At 32.9% G+C, this 24472-nt stretch overlaps 1 protein-coding gene across 1 annotated transcript in view; it reads right to left on the reverse strand.

Moving 5' to 3' along the window:
* Nucleotides 1–1290: 1290 nt before the first annotated feature.
* The window catches only part of LOC129798544 (protein phosphatase 1 regulatory subunit 3B), a 38153-nt gene continuing 14971 nt past the window's right edge, over nucleotides 1291–24472 (reverse strand). The window contains exons 2-5 of the mRNA XM_055841744.1: nucleotides 8589–8703; nucleotides 8128–8526; nucleotides 6251–6865; nucleotides 1291–2427 (exon numbers count right to left, since the gene is read on the reverse strand). Coding sequence (XP_055697719.1) covers nucleotides 6376–6865; nucleotides 8128–8526; nucleotides 8589–8686 — 987 coding nt within the window. The 5' untranslated portion in view covers nucleotides 8687–8703 and the 3' untranslated portion in view covers nucleotides 1291–2427; nucleotides 6251–6375. The remainder of the gene's footprint in view (nucleotides 2428–6250; nucleotides 6866–8127; nucleotides 8527–8588; nucleotides 8704–24472) is intronic.

Raw genomic sequence — 24472 nt, forward strand, 5'->3', positions numbered from 1 at the left:
TCTATGAATTTGTCACTGGTTCGTATTATTCATATTGACCTATTAATGTAAGATCATACGCAAAATATTATAGCAAATATGAATAAATTGAATAAATAAATCTACCAGACGAGACGAGGAACCGGTCGAGCGAGGGCACTTTACCTTATATGTTGCGGTCCCGAAAGAGTTAAGGGACCAGGCCTCTCGGTTTAACCTTCTCCAGCCCTGGCGACTCTCGGCCATTTCCCTCCAACACCGAAGCACCCCAAGTTGTTTAACTCTTTCGCGTCATTAGGGTTATATATGACCCGGGGAAAAAATTTTATTTTTTGACTATTTACGCTAATTGAAATCTATCGGTTTGTGCACGACATCATAATAGAAGGATGTAAGATTCTTGGCTAATTTTCTCAAGACTCCAGATATTCAGGAAAAGAAAATATTTGAGATAAAAAATCACGAATTTCGAACATTGTGAAATGACTTTTCTTTTTCAAAATTTTTTATATTCATATATTTTTTTCAGCAAAAAGTTCTTTAGCAACACAAAATAGAACATCCAAAGATTGTATATTGCATATTTTGATATAATAAACTACTCTCAATTTTCCAGAAAAGCGCGTAGAATTTTCCGGGTCATATATGACCCTATTGTCGGCAAGGGTAAAAGTTTATGAAAGTGTTTTCGTGCAACCATGTAGTTGGGACAGTTGGGACATTGTTTTTCTTTGTGAAATCCAGAAGGAAAATATCTTGCTCCTATGATGAATTATAACATATTTTGCAATATTGTAGAGTACTCTGCAAGCGTCCCATATTGTGCAATTGTATTGTGTGTGAATAAATATGTGGATAAGTTTATTTTTGCCAAATACCACTCAAAATATTGTGACAGAAACTGTTCAAAGGATTACTCAGGAAGATTCCTTGAACACCAGGAGTACAGTGTTCATCAAAGCAATCCAGTTTGCCATGATTTTGGCCAAAATAATAACTTCAAGCAAAAAAACTCTTAGAAAGCCCGTGATATAGATTTTGAAAATGGTATGTTTACTTCCCTTGCCGACAATAGGGTCATATATGACCCGGAATTTTTCCGAGTTTTCACGCAATGGAATTTTTGTTTTCCTCTCATAACTATTATATTTGATCATAAAGCATTAGGAAAAACTCAATTTTACATGAATTCACTTGCTGGATAAAAGTGTGACGCGAAACAGTTAAAGCTCATACGCGCAGAAACGGATAAGACTCAAATAAACCACTTGCATTCAAATTAAAGAAATTTAAAAAAAAAAAACATGTTAATATGTTTATAAAAAATATTTTTATTTTGTATACAGTTCTTCACATTATTAAAATTCTCTCAAAATGTTTAGAGACACCTAGAAAGTAGCTACTCCTGCTTACCATGTTGGCTTTCGATCAACAAAAGTTTTCATGATAAAAAATATTATTGATAATCTCAACTTTACACTTTCATTAACACTAATATTATAGGGACAATTTAATATAAAAAAAAAATTATGTGTGGGCTGCACAGATAAGAATAATCAATCCAAATGGAAAAAAATAGGTAAGAACAAAACAATAATATTATCGACAACAGACTGTTTTGAAAGTTTGTAATAGGCTTCAAATTGAAAATCAGGACTAGACACTAATTTAAATTATCAGTATGCATATTTACAAACAATTTCTCATCACTATCAGTATTATCATCAAAATTACTGCAAGTATGCAATATAATTTATTATTCGGTATTATCAGTTTGCAAAAAAAAAATAATAATAATAAAAAGAAATAAAGCAAAGGTGAAATAAACCATACACAATATCGTTTCTTCTTTTGAAGTTTGTTATTTTTCTTTTTAAACATTTAGGCAAATTGTACATTTTGATGGCTTTGTCGCTTACATAAAATCGTATTGCTTTTTTTCCCTTTCAGACAGTGTTATAAATTAGTAATTTGTATTCCCTCTCAACAATTTGTTTTCATCATTTAGTTTCAGTCTTTTAGTTACCATTTTCATCAATTCATCTTTTTTTCTCATCATATTTTTAAATATAAAGGAGAATTAAAAATTTTTTTAGCAAGTTGTGATATTCTTTTGTAGTTTGGGAAGACTTTACAATTTTTTTTTGTATTTTGTCTTACACAATAAAAAAGGAGACTTTTCTATTATATCAAAAGGCACTTAAAAGGAATTAATGTGGAAAAGAATTAAGGGTACATGTAAGGCAAAAATAATGTATGTTCAGGTAAAGTAAACTTAAATTTCTTTTGAGTATGTAATTTCTTCACAATCCTCTTTTACTGATTCCGTGGATTTTAGCCGCTTTTTTTTCACAAATTTTTCCAGTCTATAAGCATCATCTTTCGCTTGAGTTTGTATGATCTTGGGAAGGTTCTTCAATAGCAAACCCCCAAATTGTTTCTTTGAGCCTGAAATAAATTAAATAAAAAACCATTTAGAATCAAATGCACTTAAGGTCATAAAAAATATTAAAAAAAAAACAGGTCAATGGAATGAAAATCACGATTTTTCCGCCACATTTAATTGATACGAGTACCAGATTTTAAAATGCCTCCCATCTTGTTCCGACCAGAATCACGAGATGAGAAAAAAAGAATCATGCAATCAATTAGTTGGGATCAAATGATGGGTCAATCTCCAATTCTTTTTCTTTCTCCGTCCTTTTAAACTTTAACAAGATTGAGATAGCGAACTTTTAGTGCTATTGCGCCTTTTGTTTCCCTTGCACTTCGCTTATGAAATGCAAAAACAACAATCTGGCGCCTTTTAGCACGTGTTTTGCTTAATTGACAGTCATGTAATGAATAGTGATTATGTGATATGTTTTGAGTATTGAGAAAAACGGAAAAACTCCATTGGAGGGAATTTTCCATTTCCACTTTGGCATCTGATTAACTTCTATATGTTCTTGAGAAAATTTCCTCATTGAGTGAAATATTTATTTACTCTAAATAGAGAGAAAATGGGATAGAGCGGGGCTATATTGGCCAAAAATTGTAGTAAAGAGCACTGAGCACTTTTTAATGTTAATTTTACACCTTTTTAAGAGTAAAATTAACATGAAAAAGGGTAACTTTAACCCCTACACCTAAAAAGAGTAATATTTACACCGATTTAGGATCAATACTGCAGGGTAAAATTTACTTTTGCGGAATGTCAGTGAGCAAATGAATAAGGTCGTCTTCAGACCAGGGGTTTAGCCTTGTTTCCGGAGGGTCTTAAAACCTTAAACAGCAACCGATTTTATGGATTTTTCAAAATCTAATAGGTAATTTGACCTTAATAATCTAATTCTAAGTCAAATTTTTCCAAAAACTCTTGACTTATAAGATATTAGAGAAGCTAAACCACATGGCTAAGCCTAGATCTGAAGCCCTATAAGGGCTCAAATAACTTGTGCTAATCCTTGAGAATATTGAGCCTGTAAAATTTGGCAGTAAAGATTTATCTCAAACTGTGATACACTTAGGGCTTAGGATCGTCGATTAGAACTAAATTTTACAGGCTAAATATTCTCAAGGAACAGCTTGAGTCTATTTGGATCCTATACCCTGTGAGGCACTTCAGGAATGACTGTATTTACAAATAGCCATTATCCAAGAGAAGATATGAAAGAAATACTTGCAAAATGGATTAAATGGCAAAGCGCTCGCACAATGATGCAAATGTTCTAGGTTCGAATCTTTGTTGCATTTAAAAAATTAGAAGAATGCTGGCAAAGACAGATGAAAACATGCATTATTATTATTCTTAAAAAGGGATGGGGATTTCAGTCTGATACCCCGTGGATCCAGTCCATTGGGGCTCGCTGGATCCGATTCGAACACTTTTAATGCAAGAAAAAATCCTAGGAACCTAAGGCCGGCTTCAGACTAGAGGTTTAGCCCAGTTCCCGAGGGTCTCAAAACCTTAAACAGCAACCGATTATATTGATTTTTCAAAATCTAATAGATAATAATGTAATTCTGTCAATTTTTTCCTAAAAATCTTGACTGATAAGATATTAGAGAAGTTAAGCCATATGGCAAAGTCTTAGATCTGAAGCCCGTATAAAGGACATTTGAGCCAGGAACTGTTGCATCATAGAGCAATTGATAATGATAACCAAAATGAGTTTCAAACTCTTGGCACTTTAAAATTATAGCAAATGGTCTATTAAATCCATTGCTTCATAAAATCATTAAAGAAAAGAATCCCACTCACAAAGAAAGACCTCGTAGTTCGTACTTTAAGATGAATTTCTTTATGAAACATTGTATAATACCTAATTTTGGCACGAAAAAATCAATGGTAAATTGCCAGGTTTTTTACTACCACCATTGAATACTTCATACCAAATTTAGGTAGAGTTGAATGGGATAATTGGGAATCACTTCTAATTCGGAATTTTGTAATTTACTCACGGTTTTATAAGGAAAAAGACAAAAAAACATGATGAATTACTTTTGAGTAAAGACCCAAATAGATTCAGGTTGATCATCGAAGGCTTATAAAACATGGCAGTAGATTTATCCTAAACTGTTTATACATTGAGGGTCTAGGATAATCTATTAGAGATCCTTGGTATACATTTTCTTTACCGGATCCTTTACTGCCAAATTTTAGAGGCTGAATAATTTCTAGGATAAGCCGAGACGTGCTAGACACACTTACGGCTCAACGTAATTATAATCAAAATAATGATTAAACTCAAGGGGTAGATAACTGTGCCGCTCACGGTTCACTCGAGTGCCGATCTACCTCAAGTAAGTTTACAAGATCAGTGTTTCCGGTACAGTATATTAAAATTTACCACTGGAATTGTCTGTAGGACATTTACAATGTTACATGAGCTTAAACGAACGCTATACTTCATTAGAGCGAACTGACATTTAAATTCACCGATTCTTCGTTAAAATCGTGCCGATCTGCCGATTTTTGTGAATTAACATGACATGTGCAACATGCTGATCTGTCGATTTCTGGCCAAATTGTGCCGATCTGCCGATTTCTTAACAAAATAGTGCCAATTTCGATTTTTACCTCCAGATCGGCACGATTTTGCCGATCGCCGCTCACGGTTTATTCAGAAAGCCCTTGGTATTCACCCCTTGATTAGACTACATTTCCATCAGTTTTTCACTAAACCGTCTCTCCGCTTAAGCCGTAAGTTTGTCTAGGACAAAAGAGTTGTACTCTTGCTCATTGCCTTCCTTTTTATCTCTACGCATCTCAAACAGTGAGAAATTTTCAGATTTTCCTTTAAATGATATCACTGAGAGAAATTCGAAAAAGTCAAAATAGCATTACGGAAATGTTATTTTTACCCTGCAGTATTGATCCGTAATCCGTAAATTATCTTTTTGCAAGGTTTTAAGGTGCATTGCATACCGGGTTTCTACCGATTAAATTAATTTATAAATAATAAATCCATCCCGAATATTAATTAAGAAAATTAATTAAGAAAATTACTTAAGAATTTGGCCTCTGGCCATGTCACAAGTTTTCGAACAAATAAAATGTATTTTTGACAAATATTCGAAAAAATACATCAATTACAAATACTTTACTTACTCATTATCTATTAAATCTGGGACAGGCTGGTTGGAAATTTCAAGACCTTTCAAAAAAATCCAAATTTAAGAAAATTTGTAATTCTATGAACGAAATATTCACCATCACTACCTTCAAACATTTTTTTCGTTTAGAAAATGAAAAAAAAGTGTAGGTTCCGTTTGCGAAATAAACCAAAAAACATGGTTTTGAAGGGCAAAGAGGGGGTCGCCGAAGACCGAAAGTCGATATCTCGTACCGTTTGTGCTCCAGGGCGGTCACGAGTTGGAAAAAAGTGGAATTTAGCAACTGCTCTCTCTTTGAGTTCGAGGTGTATGAATCCAAATTATCCCGTTTTACCCTTGTGCGATATATTTTTCTTTTTGAGATTTTTAAATTTGAATATGGAATTAATAGCCAATATAGCGCCGCTCTCTCCTAATGACCGATTAAATAAATGGATCATTCACGTTAATTTCCAATTTTTTAAAACAAAAATGTTTTGATAAACGTCTAAAATTACGAATGAATACCCCTTGTTCCACGGACGGTAAGATAGAATTGTGTTTGATCTGTGGCTGTGAACTTGAATTTGGCCAGAAGGAAGGCTAAAGCAGAATGTGTATGTGTGTATGTTTTACTATCTCACTATAAAATTTACTAATTAGGTCAAGTTTATCCCATTTGTGAGACACTCACGTTTTAATTTAGCGGCGTATCACCCCTAAAATTTTGATGACGATTTTCCCAGAGAGAGTGGCAGAAGAAATGAAAGTCCTGTAGGGTGCATCGTCCGGTGATGGTGACGATCAACGTAGAGAGACTCACCAGTAGGGGCTCTCCGTCTGATTCCACGAGCTCACTTCTGACCATGTGGGCACCTTTATTCCCTGTTGATCACCTGAATTAATGGCACATTTTTGTTGGCTCTTAGCCCGATCGAAGCTCACAAAAGGATCTGTAGCTTTGTCACTCAGACGCTTGGACAGTGTATAGTTGCGCCCATCATTGTTATCCCAGAACTCTGTGCCATTGCAACGGAAGCAAACACAGAATTCTAGGGTCTTTGAGGCGGGAGGAAGGGTGAGACGGAAAGAGAAAGTGTCGTAGAGGACGTAAGCTCCAGATGCACCAGCCACTTTGGAGAACACACAGAAGATGTCCTCTTGGCTCTTCCAATTGTCCCATGTGGCTCTGACTATTACCTCCTTGGTGAAATGCAGATTCTTCACCTTCACTGTACCCACAACTATCGAGTCATTCTCCTTCACAATCACATTCTCCAGAGATACATTCTTCATCTCAAGTTTTTGCCTGATTGAGTTGCATTGAAAAAATAAGGGAATAACAAAATGCGGTATTAGTTAAGTTGATAATTCCATCGGATCAATAGTGATACAACAAAAACAGGAAGAACTTATTCCTAATCACACTGAACTAATGGAATATTTCCACAAACTAAAAGTTATTATTGGAAAATATGATCTATGATTCTCAATTTCTTTTGATTAACTCTTTCGTCTCCTTTGGGACACTGGGTACCCATGGAAACAACAATTTTTTTAGACTATCTAGAATCGATAAAATTCCGATTCTTGTGGATGATTACAAACTATAAGGATGTCCAAATCTAGGATATTTTTTGCAGGATCCCAATTAACTCCTGAGCTTAGATATTTTTGGTCAAAAATCGTGAATTTTCGATTTTCTGCTTCCTTGGAGATATTGTGACTTTTTTGATATTTCTAGACTCGAATAAGGAAAAACCTCTCGGGGCCAATAAGTATGATAACTAACAATTACAGATTACATAAATTCGAAAAATATTTTTTTCTTAATTTTTCAAAAAACTTGTTCAAACTTTATGGGTACTCTCATCCGCAAAAATCTAGAGGTCACATGTAAGGTTATCCCGCCAATGCCCGCCATTTGCTTTTTGACACCAACCTTGTAAGAAAATTCCAAGCGGGAGCGACATTTTTGCCAATATGGCCGATAATTTTGACATTTGGCAGCGAGGGAGATTGCTTTCAAGGAAGTTTTTCCTATTCTTCCTGATTTTGGTGAATTCTGATTGTCCAGGAAGTGTTTTTTATGCTTTTGAGAAAGCTTAATGTGTCTACAATAACATCGTGTTGAAAGAAATGTGTTTTAAAGTGTTATTGTGTGAAATATGTTGAGGAATCTGTTTACAAGCAGGAGCTGGGTGCCTTTTTTAGCACTTCCTGGACATCCCACAAGATACTGGTTAATAATTCACCTTGTTTTAGTTATTAACATCGTACAGGAATCCTTTGATACGCACAAATAGTTTACAAAATCGATAAAATATTGGCTTTGGGAAAATTGAAGTTCGTATCCTTTGCGTTCTTTTGGGGACGAGAGTACCCTTGAGTTTTCCAATTTCCCAGAGGCGGAAAAAAATCTTTCTCTGTAAAAGTATCATATTTGACCACTATGAGTTACAATAAAGTGAATTTTACTGAAATTCGTTCGCTGGATATATTGTGGTCCGGAAAGAGTTAAACGAATTTTTAAACTTGACTGAAAATGAAATTGCAAAATTGTAGCCTTACCGGAATGCTAAGTAGTCTGATGCCGGCTGCTGGAAATCCACTACCCATTGTTCCGGTGGCACAGGACTGATCATACCCTGTGTCACGTGGGCCAGGAATTGTAGACTCCAGAAGGGTGGCACATTGGATGGCTCCGACATTACTTTCACCTGCACTAACTCTAGTCCCTTATCATCAGCAAATATCACACGCTTTTTCGTTCGACCACAGACTCCAATGTCGCTTTTCTTGTCACTTGACTGGCAGGAAGAATCGCTAAGGATGTTGGTATCGGTGTGAGTTATCAGGCAGGATCTCTTGGGCGTATTTGCCATTTTTATCGATAATGTATTCTTCCTTTGGTTTGTTGGCGACGCCAAGAGAACTGATGGTCGGTAGCATGGTGTTTCGAATGGTCTTCTATGGGGATTAATATTGCAGATTACACTTAAGCCCAATTCCTTTTTCACTAAAACAATTACCTAAAATTAACTGTGCAATCACTGAGAAATCCGGTGGGTGGACTGTGACTGAACACCGGAGGGCTCTGAGAAATCACCATATCATAGTTCACAGGCATGGTTGCAAAATGTTATTCTAAAAATACACAGAATGAAAGCTAATGAATAAAATATTGAAAAAAAGAAAATGATTGTCTGGAAATATGAAATTTTAAGTGGTTTCGCTTTGAATATCTCATTTTAATATTTGCACAATGATCGAAGATTTCAAGAGGGAAATATCTGGCTAGACGAGAGATTACATAATTGAGCTAAATCGATTAAATTTTAATAGCTGAGATGAGGAATATTTTGCGAATTTTGAATAGAACTGAATAAATATTTAGGTGTTCTATTAAACCAAATAATTCACTTAAGAGGCGAGTTATTTCATTTCACCTGTGTTATCACACTTGCACATTAAAATTTTAATATGATTCACATTAATTGTCGCTAGTGTTTTAATCATTTTATATTCAAAATTTGAACTATTTGTTGATAAAAAGGTAGACTTGGCCCGCAAAATTTGATATAAATTGATTTATAGCATTAATGCGAAAAATTAATGCGATTTTCTCTTTAATTTTTTAATGTGAAAATATTTATGCTTTAGGTAAATTTAAACTTATTTTTGCAGGCCAAGTCCACTTCTTTATCAATAAATAGAAAAAACCCAAATATTAAGTGACTCAAAGACACAAATAACATATTTGGACGCTCATAAGCGACAATTAATGTGAATCACATTAAAATTTTAATGTGCAAGTGTGATAAGGCCGTAAGAGTGAACTCTTTCGTGAAACAACGCGACTAATTTATGGCACATGTGTGTTGCGCACACGAAGTATATGTTAAAAGTAAAATGACCTTGAGGACGGAACTCATACAGATTACTTTGCAGTATTCCCTAAGCAGTTTGTGCCTAAAAGCAAGCTCATAACAGTATAATAGTCATGAGCTTTTGAAATTTTTATTAAAACCTAATTTTTAACCCTTTAAGGACGATTGGAACACCGGTGTCCCATGAAGAAAATAATTTTTTCTTACTATCTAAAGTTATTTTTTTCTTATGTTTGTACGTAATTGCAAAGTAGTAGGTTAAAGGAATCTATAATATTTTTTTGCAAGTCTCCAGCTATTTGCTATATAATAAATATTTAAGCTCAAAAATTACAAATTTTAAAATTTTCACTTTGAAAATTGATTTTAATTATGTACTTCCAATTTTTTTAAAGCACAACCGATTCGGAAAAAGAAACTACTATAATGAAACTTATTATTCTTCATTAGAGTGAAAATTATCATTCATTGTCAGAAAAATTACTAAAATTTTTGGGCTATTTCTGTCCCTGTCGGATATAGAGACAAAAAAAAGAGATGGCAAAGCGTCCCAGTTTTGCCGAGGCTCGAACTCACAAGAAAGAGCTACCTGTGTATTATCTTATCTCATGCTTTTAAGGTACATACTGCTTCACTACAACTTTAAATATTTAAAATATTTTAACATGAATAACGAGCATACGAACAAATAAAAAGTAAATTCGAGAAATGGGTACACAGCTTTCTTGAATTAGGTTTCTTGAATCTGGTCGACGGTTTTTCTATTTTGCGCTGTGTGAATTTATTTTCTGTTGAAAAACAACAGAATTTTCTTCGTGGTGCGCTTATGTTTCATTTTGTACTACAATTAAGTATCAAAGGTTTTGATAAAGTGAAAATAACATTTTATTTCATACTGGACAAGCTGCATACTTAGGAAAAAAAGTTTGAATTCATCAACCGTCAGCGTTTGGCAGCTATCAGCTGGATATCGAAGTTCAGGATATCGGAGAGAGCTGTGTATTTTACCGATTCAAAATTTCAAAATCTTTCAAAACAATCCAAATTTAAGCAAATTAATTGAAAAATAGTCCCTCCAAAGTGGTTAAAATTTGTTGTTCGAAAATACGAGTCAAAAAACACTAATTTTTTGTTTTGAATTTAAATGTTTGAGCATTTTTTTAGAGGAATATTTTAAGCAAGTGCATCGAATCCAATATTTCTTACCAAATATAGTAAGTGTCATGAAACTTTTATCGAACAAAATTTAATTTTTTAATAAGCAATTTGCCTATTGAACATTTAATTACATTCGGCGAATACGTAAAATTTGTATTTAGTTAGTTAATATTTCATTTTATATAATTTTTATGTAAAATGAGCCATGGCGGAAAGTGGTAATATACTAAAATTGATTCACCATAGCTTTTCAATAGGCGATGCTAACTTCACTTCATAGATTCTCAGTTGTCAAATCTGCTTTGTTTACTTTCTGCAATAGTCTAATAATTTGATTTCTCAAATAAAAGTAAAGAAAAATCATTTAATGTGAATACTAATAAGGTAATCATGAGGAAAAAGAAATGCTGAATGTATTCTTTGCATAATATTGCCAAAAAAATCGAGTTTGAACCTTTCCAAGTAGGTGGCGAGAAGTGGTTACAGAACTGGTGAAAAGTGGTAAAAAGTGGCGACGAAGTAGTTATTTTTGCATTGTTAATAAAAATCAGTTTTTTAGGTATTCCCGCGTTAAATTGTACGACAATTGTTTTGACGAATCTAGAGCCAATATATCTGAGTAGCTTTGTATCAAATTTGAGTTTTCTAATAATAAGGGGTCAAATGTTATAATACAATTAATTTGTCTTTTTCTTAAAAGTGGCGATAAGTGGTTACTCCACCCTACCTCTAAAACATATTCGATAATGAAAGAAGTCGTAAGAGCCATTTTCGAAATAAACCAAAAATCGTGGTTTTGGAGGGGAAGGAGGAGGTATGCGAAAAAAGAAAAGAGACTGTCCTAATGTTGATTTACTGGGGAGGGGGGAGGTCGTCGAAGACCAGAAGTCAATATCTCTTATCGTTTGGCCTCTAACCGTGTCACAAGTTGAAAAAGTGGATTGTATAACTGCTCTCTCTTTGAGTTCGAGCAGTAAAATACACCGAATCAGACTGTTGGATTTCCTAAGGTTAGATGTAAGACTTTTTACTGATTTTTATCGCTTTCATTTTTATTGCTGATTTTCGATCAGCAAAAACTGTCTCGTCGTTAAAGGGTTAATGCAAAAAAGCGTACATACAGTAGACTCTCTCTCAATTGGGCATTTGGGGCGAAATGTCATCCGGTTTGTCGATAGATTTGGGCGTCAAAGCCTTTGTAAATTCCACAAAAAGCGCTCAATTATAAAGAATCATGATAAAATAGGAAGAACTACAGCGAATTTGAGCAAATTAGCGTCATAATTAAATGTGAAAATTGTCAACAAAATTTTGCGCCCGATTGAAAAAGAGCCGATTGAGCGAGAGTCTACTGTATTCTTGAAAAATTAATATTACCAGAGCTTTGCAAAAAAAAAACAAGGAATGATATATTTTTAGAATTTTTCTTTAAAGTCAAACAAGATGCAAGTCATAAGACAACATCAATTAAGGAGAACAAACTTCTCATTTCACATTCATAATAACTTTGTGTGAAATTCAAACGGTATCTTTGAGCGTTTATGACTTTTCAAATGTATTCAGGTAAAATCATAAAAACAATTTTATTCCAAATTTCTGTCAGCACTTAAAGTTTCTTAAATTAAGTCTTTCAAATGGATCTCCAATGTTTTCTCTTTGCCACTGTACATCTCTCTTATTTGCACGAAAAATATATCTCTGCACTAATAAAGAGCTATTATTATTCTTTTAAATATATATTTTTAGGATAAAGAATGCTGTAGATTTTCATTTGAAATTGCGTGTTTGGTGGTTAAAAATAGTTATTAAACCATTTTGTTTATTTTCATAGAAAGAAATTTAAATTTGGATTTATATAGTATATAGAATATCTTCTGTGATATCTCAAAAAGTTGTCTTGAGAATACTTTGCATGTTTGTTGACAAAATCTAGAATTTTAGTGTTTATTGTTACCGGTCTACTTTAAGAGGATGGCTTGCCTCGTGTTAATATTAGTCTGTGTGTAGAAGTTCTTCTCATAATTTTTGGATAAATGTTTATTGCGGGAAGAACAGATGGATGAACTATTAATGTACTAAGAATACATCCCACAGTTTTATTTACACATCATCCGATTCTGGTGTCTTTTAGAAGACGTTTAGGACTCACAAGGTCAAATGGTTCAACCACCTCTCTCCGAAGTCTTATCACATGAGATTTTCTTTTTCAAACAGTCAAAAATTCTTCTGCTGAGCCTATATCTGTCCCCCCGCAAAGTGTTTACAAGCTAAATTTGAAATTGTGAACAAAATAGCGATAAGTTTGTGCAGAAAAAGCACTTCTTCCTAATTTATTGTAGTCTTGCAAAATCTCTTGACACTGTCGTGAGGCCGTACAAAATAAGAAAAAAATTTTTTGATCTTTGTGGGACGAGGTCAGCAATATTTCGGAAAAATCGGGAAATGCAATTGGCAAACAAAAATAGTGTGTTGCAAATCAAAGTCAAAGCAAAGCAACTATCATGATAAGCAATTGATCCAGCAATTCTGGTCAAGGATCTCGATTAAGTTCTTAGTAATAGTTTGATATGAAATCCCCTACCCCATGTGTTTTGTTACTAAAGCAGACCATAGGGGACTTTTTTTCACATAGATGCATCAAAACAACTGTAGGGAAATGTGAGATATTTAATAAAAGAAAGTGGAGCCCCAAGACATGACCTTCCGACTCCTACAAAGCAGACTTTGACTTCCAGCACAGCTAACAACAATAATAAAATTATTAAAGTTTAAAGTTTTCCTAAAATTTCAGACTTGAAGAAACCTTTGAATTTTAAGTATGGCAAACGTGAAAATTCTGTCGACTCCGGTACACCTTTTAGATCGATAAAATTTCATGAAATCGAAATTCGCATCCCTTCATCCCTTTCTTTTTCAAAAGATTTGCATAAGTCTATCCCACTCTTTGGGACTCAAAATTGGACTGAACTAAATTTGATTTGGTGTGATGTTCAAAAGAAGAAGAAGAGTGCGAAAGAGTAGGACAGACATATGCTAAATTTTTAAGAAAGAAAGGAATGTGAATTTTGATCTTAGGGCCTAAATAGATTCAGGCTGATCCTCTAGAATATTTAGCCTATAAAATGCGGTGGTAAAGGATTAGGTAAAGGAAATTTATGCTGCGAACTTCTATCTGATGATCCGAAGCCCTTAGTGTATGACAGTACAGGATAAATCTTTACTGCCTAGATTTGGGCCCTTATGAAATTTTCCTGATATAAAAGATGTACCGGAGCCTTAAATCAATATTTTTAGGAAATCATGTTTAAATATTGATCTTCCTATCAACCTGAAATCAATTTTTTCTGAGATAAATCCCAATTCTTTAAAGGCTTATTCGTATTCTTCAAAAGTCCTGTTTTGAAAAAATTAACTTAATTTGAAGTAAGCTGAAAAAAATCTAAATCAATCTAAAATCTAAGTCAATAATATTGCTTGTTATTTAGGACCGAGATTTTCGTAGAAATTGAGCTAAATAACCTCCAGTCTGAAGTCCGCACACAGAAAAGAATATTTTGTAAAATTGTTCGTAAATGTTTGTGAGTTCCTATTGGGGATTTACGAAATACTAGTAAATCGTATAACCCACAAACAAGTTCGTTACAGGTTGTACATTTTTCACAAATATTGTAACATGATCACTTGACGAGCATTTTTTGTACTTTTACAAACATTTGTTTGTAAATGTTTGTAAACACACAAAAAATGTTCGTAAATTTTTGTTTGCCTGGCCAACATTTTACGAACATTTACGAACAAATGACAAAATGTTACGAACATTTTTTTGTGTATACAATTTATGAGTATTTCGTAAGCCGCCAATAGGCATTCACAAAAATTCACGAACAATTTTGCAAAATATTTTTTTTCTTTGTATTAGCGTTGAGATAAATCTTTAAATGTTCTTTGTTTAAATCAGCCTTTAAAGAATAATTAGTATTTTGCGTATAAATGTGACAAACTTTACGATAACAGAGCTGGAATGGACCTGTCAAAACTTATTTAAAGTGAATCAAGTAGGGTAAAGTGATATAATTTGGAGTTAGTGTTACAAGTTGGATAATTCGTCGGTACAAGTTGGACATGGCTTTTTTCTTGATAAATACAATACAAAATTTGTTTTTAAGCACAAAGAACCAAATTATAAAACTAAAGCATTAAAAATATAAAAATAAAAATGAAGTAGTAAATTTATCAAAGACAAAAAGCCCTGTCCAAATTGTATCACTGTCCAACTTGTACCACTTTACCCTAAATATTTAAATTTAGAAAATGCAGAAATTTTTGAGGCAAGATTGGAATATAATGAAGCTTCAGAACGCAGAATCGTAAATTTTTAAAATTTCTATTAATCTTTAATATCTTTAAGCTTTCTTTATCAGAATTGTGTGGTTAGATATTTAAACTTTTACATAAGACATAGGAGATCTTAAGGGTCTTAAAATCACTAAGTAAATCAACAGTTTTAATGCTCAAATAAGGGAGAACGAAGCAGACTTAGGAAACAATTATATTTCTCTTGTCTTATAATAAAAAAAAAAAAATTAAAAAAAAAGTTTATAGGAAATATGACACTCCATGTCTAAATTCTGCTCCGATCCCTCCTAGATTTTCACTTATCCTTGAAAATAGTTAGCCCGTTAAATTAGGCGGTAAAGGATCAGATAAAGGAAATTTATGCAAAGAACATGTCCTTTCGAACGTTCATGCCTTCCAATATTGTGAATTTTTCTTTATATTTCCCAAGAAACTTACACATTTCTATTAAATATTAGAGCTAATCATCAATTTATTGATAATTACGTGATAATTATATGTCTTAAGAGAAATATAAGAAATTCACATTATTCGAAGGCTTGATCGTTCAAAGGAGAGTACTTTACCCTAAACCTTGATCCTAAACTATATCAGTATATGTTCATTTGGGATAATTCTTTATCGCCGAAATATACGGGATTAATAGTCTTGACGATCAGACCAGGTGGTAATACTAGGTAATGTCTTACTATAAATTTACTCATTCCCATATCCACTTGGTAGGGGAAAGTACTTTCCCTTCGAACGTTCATGCCTTCGAATAATGTGAATTTTCTTTTAGTTTTCCTAAGAGACTTACACATTTCTATTAAATATTAGTTGGCTTATCATCAATTGTTGATAGTTCCGTCATAATTTAGTATAAATCTCTTACGAAAAATAAAATAAATGCACATTATTCGAAGGCATGAACGTTCGAAGGGAGAGCACTTTTCCCTACATAGTTAGTTCTTCTACCTAAAACTATTTAAAATTAAGGTATTGCATTAGGTTAAGTACTTATTAAGTATACTTAATAAGTATTTAAATGTATACTTAATAAATACTTAATGTGCTACCTGGTATCCTGGGTCCACTTATGACGTCAGTATTAAGCGCCTTAGGATTCAACAATAACCATATAAGTTTACATTTCATCCGAAAAAATTCTCAAAATCAATTATGTAAAAATTCCCTGTTTTTTGAAAGCCTCACATTAAGAGGCCGTCGATCACGAACACTCAGCATGATCCCTAGTGTATATTTGTAATTTTTATTTAGTAAGTGCCACCATTATTGATACTCCCCCTTTTAAATGTCTATGCGATATGATTGGCGCCAATTAAACCACTTATGTCTGGATGAATCTCTGATATTCTGTGAACCGCATAGCCTTTAAGCGAATTTCATGGCAGTTCCAATAGACAACTTATGGACAGAATGTCTCTCATTTGGTGCTCCCGGAGCTCTTCCACTACTTGAAATATTTACTATCAACACTTTATAGTGTTTCGAGACATTGTGACTCAGAGACTTTATTGCTTTTATCTAAAGTCTACAACCTCTTGGAATCACTCAACAGTTTATTCTCAATATATACCTCGATCTTTTTGTTGTCAAACTATTTACAGAAATGGTCGTACCAGTTATGAAAATCATTAAGTAAATAAATTCCGATATTCAGAAGTATATAAACATACAATTTACAAATATGGTGTTACCTCTTCTGGTAATTATCTAACTTTTAATAATTTTTGTTCAAAAATTTAGTTACACTGTGATGATGATAAACATTATCATTTGTTGAAGTTGAAATGTATGATTACATATTTAGTACAGATATACAAGGGTTTAAAATATACAAATAGATAAAGATTAAATGATAAATAAATCACATATTAGATAGATTGTATTTAATGTAGAGTAGCGGTATTGCAGATGATGTAACATTTTATTAAATTCTTATTTTACACAGTTCGCATCTATCGCGTATTTATATTAAACGCAAAATAAATCATTTAATAAGTAAAAAGTTCGAGAAAGTACGCGATTTGTTGTTATTTTCTCGCTTTATAAAATGCTCTTCAAAGTGATGCACGAAAAGTTTGACATTGCGTCGATTTTGATAATATTTTCCTTCATACTTTCCCCTGATTGGGATTCTTAATGATAAATCCTTTTCTTAGATAGTTACACTATAAAAATAAATAGTTTTTGTAAAAGTTTAATAGAAAAAATTCAAATTCAATGAGTGCTAAGACGAGTGAAAAATTCCAAAATATGAACTTTCTATATCTAGAATTTCTAGTACATACAGTTTCATTGGGTTACATAAAGCTTTTAATTTATTATAGGATTTTGTGTATTCAAACAGAAACTCGCAAGGAGTATCAGAGACGCACAAAGGACTTAACGCCCGAGAAAACAAAATAAAGAACTACTTGATAGATTCTTTAAGCAGCTGAGGTTGCTAAGGTACTTGAGGGAAGTAGAGGAAAATCGCCATGACTGGAAAATGATAGTGCAAGACGCCCGGTCTAGGTAAGTAACCTAATGTATCTATTTAACCCTCAACTTTATCCATCTGCCCTTTAAATGCAATGGTATCTTCACAGAGAGAAATCAGAAAAAGTTAAAATAACATTCCGGAAATGTTAATTTTACCCTGCAGTATTGATCCAAAATCGGTGTAAATATAACCCTTTTTAGGCGTATTGGGAGTTAAAGTTACCCTTTTTCATGTTAATTTTACCCTTAAAAAGGTGTAAAGTTAACATTAAAAAATGTTGTTATTTTTTTACACCTAAAAGGTGTTAAAGTTATGAGGAAAAAAAGTTAATCGCACCCTCTTTTTTTCTCAGTGTTGGGACATAAATGTTTTTTAAACACAACCTTAGCTTATCCAATCAGGTTCTTAAATTCTAGTTCTATCAACTTTTGTAATTCTGTTATTCTAAACCACAGACGAGCAAGAACCGCTTGAAACCGAACAAACGTCAAATAGAAATCGTACGTCAATGGTAGAAACGCCATCTGAGCAAAATTATTTTGACGTTTATTCGGTTTCAAAGGGTTCTCGCTCACCTCTGTTCTAAACAAAAGTAACATTAAATGAAAACCTATTTTTTCTCAATTTGCCAAAAACTTTTATGAAAATTTCATAGCCTTAAATACTTCCATCACAACTTTTAGATCAGGAAACTTTCGTTAAATCAAAAATCACATCCTTTTCTTTTGCAAACGTTTTGTTAAATGTCTATCCCAATATCGTCGGTTCCGAAGAAGACTATTGTAAGTCCAAAATGTAAACTTTACAGGAAAGAGGTTTAAAGTTTGACAGCTAAAATGTATTTTCATTAATTTCACTGCAATTAGTATACTTTCAGCTTTTGAAACTATTTCATCATACACGCATTGAATATCTTCTAGTTAACACTACTTTTAAATTAATTATAGCAAAATTGTGGGCAAAAAACTCAATAATTGGGCACGCTGATTTTAAGTTTTTTTCTTTTAACTTTTGCAGGAATATCTTAATCAACATAAAATTTTGTGGGGATATAGATCTAAGGTTTCTGCATCTAATGATACCATCTTTTTATACTATTGTAAGTAGACTTACAATAGTCTTCTTCGGAACCGACGTATGTGGTACTCTAAATTGGTTTGAACTAAATTGAATTTGTTGTGATGTTCAAAGGAAGAAGAAGAGTACACCAAAGAGTGAGATAGATAACATACCAAACATTTGAGATAGAAAGAGATGCGAATTTTGATTTCGTGAAATTTTCTTGTTCTAAAAGTTGTACATAGATCTTATTTGATTTTTGGCTAACAAAATTATTTTTTATTTACAAAAATATTAGTCCAACTAAGTCTAGATTTCTGGTTTTCTCTGGTTGACATTTTTGAATTATTCGTCCTTTGGTAGTCCTTGGAACATTTAAAATGTGTAACAAAATGCGACATTCAGAGTGAAATATGAGGGACTTTTCCGGAGAGAAAATAAACTTTTAAATAGATCAAAAGTGGATCGAGAATTTAAACTCTAGCAAAACTGATTATTTCCAATGAATTGTTATGTGTAATATCTCAGAGTATGGGATGAGTAGAATCAATGTCCCTGACGGAATCAGTCCAAGAAAATTCAATTGGCGGAATGATTCAAGTTTTTTTTTTTTTTTGATTTTATATAACATTCGGGTGGTGAAAGTTTATTTTTAGCACCAACAACACTCTTGACTGCAAAGCTCTTTTAATTCCCCCAAAGTATCTGTATAGAATCGACTGATGTTGTTTTTTCGCATTGACTGTCTCATGGTTGGTCTCTCAATGGAGGCATGTATTTTTTTGCCATATCTCCTCCGATTACAATTGGACGCTATATGTGTGAAAAATCCAGAGACAAGAATATCCATGGAGAGTTGACTTGGGACTGTCGGTGAATTTCTTACACACAAGTATAATTTTGTGCGGGATCTAAAAATAACTTTGAAGAAAGAGGAAAGAGAACGAGAAATTTTGAAAAGGTATTGCGTGTGCATGTACACAAAATAAATGCCAAGACTTTTCATTTTCGGGCACACTGTGCACGAGTTGAACGCGTGACTTTCACGAAGGCTATGGCTGGCAGTCTTTGACGCCGGCTGATAATGATGAGGTAGGTCTGAAATCGCTTCTTTCTCTCTACCCACACACACTCTCCATTCCCCATTTCACACCCAATGAAACTCCCCAGAGACCAGAGAAATTTCTACTTTTCACTATTTTCTCTTTTTCCGCCAACACACTATGAAATACCTTCAGAAACTTTGCTAATTTTTTTTCTCTATCTGAAAAAAGTAATTCAGGTGTTCAACCTATTCTTATGGATATTTTAGTATACCCTTCTTCTTCTTTGCAACATCACACCAAATTCAATTTAGTTCAATCCAATTTTGAGTACCAAAGATATTGTGCAAAACGTTTGAATAAGCAAGAGATGTGAATTTTGATTTAACGAATTTTTTCCGATCTAAGAAAAGGTGTGCTGAAAGTATTATTATTATAAATGAAACCCATTTTTGTAGATATTTAGGTTTCTTGCTGATCGAAATTTAATATTTCGCAGTCCAAATTTATTTTTTATGCTTGCAACAATGTAACAATACTTTTTCAGCCGAGAAAAAGTAAATGTAGTTAGTAATGATTCCAACACACCATTTAGATTAGGAAAATATTATGAAATCAAAATTCACATCTTTTCTTTCTCAAACGTTTTGCATATGCCAATCTTTGGCATTCAAAATTGAATTGAACTATATTGAATTCGTTGTGATGTTCAAAAAAAGAAGAAGAAGAGTACATAAGAGTGGGATAGACATATGCAAGTGAATTTTGGTTTCATGAAATTTTTCTGATCTAAATGGTGTGTTGGAAACAATACTGACTACATTTTTTAGTCGCAGTCGGCTTAAAAAGTATTGTTACATTTTGCCCCTTGTTCTTCTTCACAAATTGTATTGGTAAATCTTCAATCTTATTAATTGAATTTAGAAAAAAACAAGAGATAGTAAATAGGAGCCATATTTAAAGGGCTCACACAATTTTAATTAGTCATAAAAGAAAAAGAGAACCTAACCTCATGATACTAGTTCTTTCCTTCTTGGCTTCGGCACACCTTTTAGATCAGGAAAATTTCGTATAGTCGAAATTCGCATCTCTTTTTTTCTCAAACTTAGTGCATATGTCTATTTCACTCTTTCGCACTCTTCTTCTTCTTTTAAACATCATAACATTTTAAATTTGGCTCAACCGAATTTGGAGTACGAAAGAATGAGATATACCTATGATTACCTAACGCTTGAGAAAGAAACGGATGTGAATTTTGATTTTATGAAATTATCCTGATCTAAAATGTGTGACGAACCCATTAAAGTTTACTATAATTGCTTAATTAACTGCAAGCTAGAGGGAGGTGGGGCTACTTTGAGCTGTGTGGCTACATTGTTATACGATTTTTCACATATTTCTATTGGAAACTGGGTTTTAACATGATGTAATTTGGATACACAAAGTAATTGCGGATCTAAATAAAATAATTGTACGGTCCAGCCTCATTTAGAAATAGGCGGAAAGTTTGTATAACAATCTAGCCCCATAGCTCAAAGTAGCCGCACCTCCCCCTACTCGATTTTAGGAGTGGCATATGCGGCCTATTGAACCAGAGTTTCTACCATTTACCTAAGTAATCCGGTAATGGTTAGTCGGCGATAGACGCAACCAAGTTACAGAGTGGGAATAAAAATGTATCTAATTTATCTATATTTTAATTCAAATTTGAGAATTTGTTTTTTTAAACAAAGCCACAAACAAGTTAACGTGTCCCTAGTAGAGAGAATTAAAATGAAATTAGGGTAAAATCACATTGATCGTTAAATTTTTATCATCACTACAACAATCTCGGAATTAATAGAATTTCGAAAGTAAAAGAAAACAGATGAGTTTATAAAAAGAAAACTCTGTGATTAAAGTCTGAAATCATCTGAAATACATAAATTCGAATAAATAATAATGAACTTTTATCGATGATGGTAAAAATTTAATAGTTAGACCTTTAGTCTTGTGTCTAACTTTTTAAAATACTTCTACACTTTGCTCGATTTATTGTTTTGGAGTTGCAATCGCACTTTCAGCTTACTAAGATGGAAGATTTATTTAGTCTTAATCCTTTATCACGCGTTTTGTAGTGGGATGATTCAGAAAAATTAGTAATGTGTCTGGTGACATAGATTTTCTCGCTTTTCTTCTTATCAATTGTTTAGTTTATGCGTGGTTCATTAAGTTTAAAAATAGATATATATTTCTCACAACCCAATTAATAGGACTTTTGTGTTCAATTAAATTGTGAATTGAATAAATAAAAAAATTAGTGAAAAAATACAATATTAAAAGAATAAATATAATAATTTTTGCTATCGCAGTTTTTCATACGTACACGTACACTCAGTCCCGGCATTATGCAATTCGGGATTATGCATTTGACGGGATTATGCACATACAATTATGCCTGTTTTCCTACCATTGGGAGTCAATTTGTGAAATCATTTTTTTAAATTTAAAAAGACTATGCTGATTTTTCATAATAGAACTTTAATTTCTTTTATTGAGGTAAAATTTTTGAATATTTTATCAATTTGCTGAAGAACTCTGACCAAAAAGTACTGTTTGTTAATGCATTTGTGTTAACCAGTTGAATCTTTTGGTCCTGATTTGGTTCTTTTACTCTGTAGGAAATCTGTTCTACAGCCGATTTATTCATAAGAAATCTTCTGCGAGTATGCAAATTTTCTTGATGCTTAATGCCATTTTCTCGGTCCCGAAAAGCCAACGCCCTTGCCTATTGCGCCACTGAGATCCCCTTTCAGTAGACTAAAATTAGGTATTCTATTGAAAATTGTATTGTATACCATTTCGAACGAATCTCTTCATAAAATGAAATAGCAAAGCACCAAAAAAAATTTCTTACAATTTTAACAAATTTTTTGATATCTTAAAAGGGGTTTTAATTTACTTTAATCCTTTTCCCTGACGTAGAGAAATAGCTCAGCAGAAATAGATATATATTTTGCTGCATTTTTCTCACTTCGCGGAAAATTATGCAAAGTTTGTGCACAATGTTACGCTCGAATATTTTATCATTGATTCGATTTTGATAATATTTTTACTTATTCTCTTTCTTAATTTGAATTCTAAATAACAAATCCTTTTCTTACATAGTTACACTATATAATTTATTTTATTATATTCTTCTAATGGGTTAAACAGGGGGTAGCAAGCCTAATAAAAATAAAGCTAGGGGGAAGTGGGGTACCTTTGAAATTGGGATTTTTCACCTATTTTTAAATAAAATTGAGCCTCATCGAGATATAATTCAGCTGCACAAACATATTGAGAGGCTAAATTACGTTATGATATGGCTCAATTCAATTTAAAAATAGGAGAAAAATTCCAATTTCAAAAGTGCCCCACTTTCAAAGGTGCCCCACTTCCCCCTACTTCTAATTTTACCCTCCACAAATTTTGCTGATCTTACACGGCTACTAATACTAATTTCCTCGTAATTCTTGTATGAGTTTGACAAAAATTATGAAATATATTTAGATAGTTTTTAATGCACAATTTCCAAATATATAAGAATCATTAAAAAAATCTCTTTAGAAAAAAACGTGCCATTAAATTTCAGTGTCTCTAAGTAAAAATGTCCTTAACATTGGGGCACCACCGTACACGGGGTAGCACCGAACACTGCGATTTTTTATTTAGATATTAGACTTCAGACGACGAGACCTGTATGAATTTATAGGTACTTATAGGGCTGCTTGCCCACTGAAGAAATTATTGTCATAGTCCAAGTCAATCTGGCAAGTTGGCCTTTTTATATGGAGCTATTTGAAGCCAATTCCTAAATCGATCTCGGACTCAGCTCACAGTGCTCCAAGGAAAAAATTTATTTAAACAAAAATTTAGTATATTTATCCCTCCATACGGGAAGGTATCTTATAATACGGAAAAACTTTTCACTTTTTAAATATTTAGCATAACGATCACGAGTGCAGAAAAATTCCCATACGCATTTGTATGTGAATGTAAGAAATTGGCTTCGACTTTGAAGGCCACTCGCCGGGGACTAGGTCCAAGTAGTTTAGAAATACAAATCTGTATTCAGTTTCCATGTTCAATAGTGTCCATGTTCGATAGTGCCCCAGTTTCCCCTACTAAGCCCTAATAAAGAATAAAAATTTCTGGAATGTCGTGCAAATCAAAATTTCTCAATAATAAGAAAAGAACTATTAAAATTGCAACATTGTGGAATTTGTTGGCGTCCAATTTCTTATTAATCAGCGTCCCAGTCTGGGGAGATTTATGAATGAAATATCCCAACTTTAGCAACATTTTATGCAATTCACTATTTCCAATAAAATTCACACATTTCAGAGGATTTCACAGATATAGAAATGGTTAGGAAGAAATCCAGCAATAACTCAAGAATTTGCTTAAGCACTTGGATAGAGTGTTGTCTCAGCAATGTCTGTGAATTGTGGATTATACAATAAAACGAAAGAAAGGTTGACGCAACTGAGAGATAGATGATAAGAAACGACATTGTTTTGAAAATTTATGTTCTGTAAATAGTGATTTATTTACTGTGAGAAAAGCTACAGGTAAAAGTGTATAGGACGATTTTCTTATCAATTTCGCACACGCGGCTATTTTTATTGCACATTACTAATTCTAGTATATGAATAGAGAAGTGAGGGGTTTGCCTTATCGCTCGCGATTAGAGTGTTTTCTCTGTGAGACCATGTTCAAATAAAATTAGCAGTTTAATTCTATTTTATTGCATATTTTTTTGTTTTGCACAAAAATCTTACCTCAATGAAAGTATACAATCTTGTAATTTTGGCCTTTTTTTCGCTTCATGCTGTTGTTTGCATTAATTAGTCTAATTGCACATCAAAATACTTTTACTTTTCTTTGTGCACACGAAAGGA

The sequence above is a fragment of the Phlebotomus papatasi genome, chromosome 1 (assembly GCF_024763615.1).
Source record: "Phlebotomus papatasi isolate M1 chromosome 1, Ppap_2.1, whole genome shotgun sequence".
NCBI lineage: Eukaryota > Metazoa > Arthropoda > Insecta > Diptera > Psychodidae > Phlebotomus > Phlebotomus papatasi.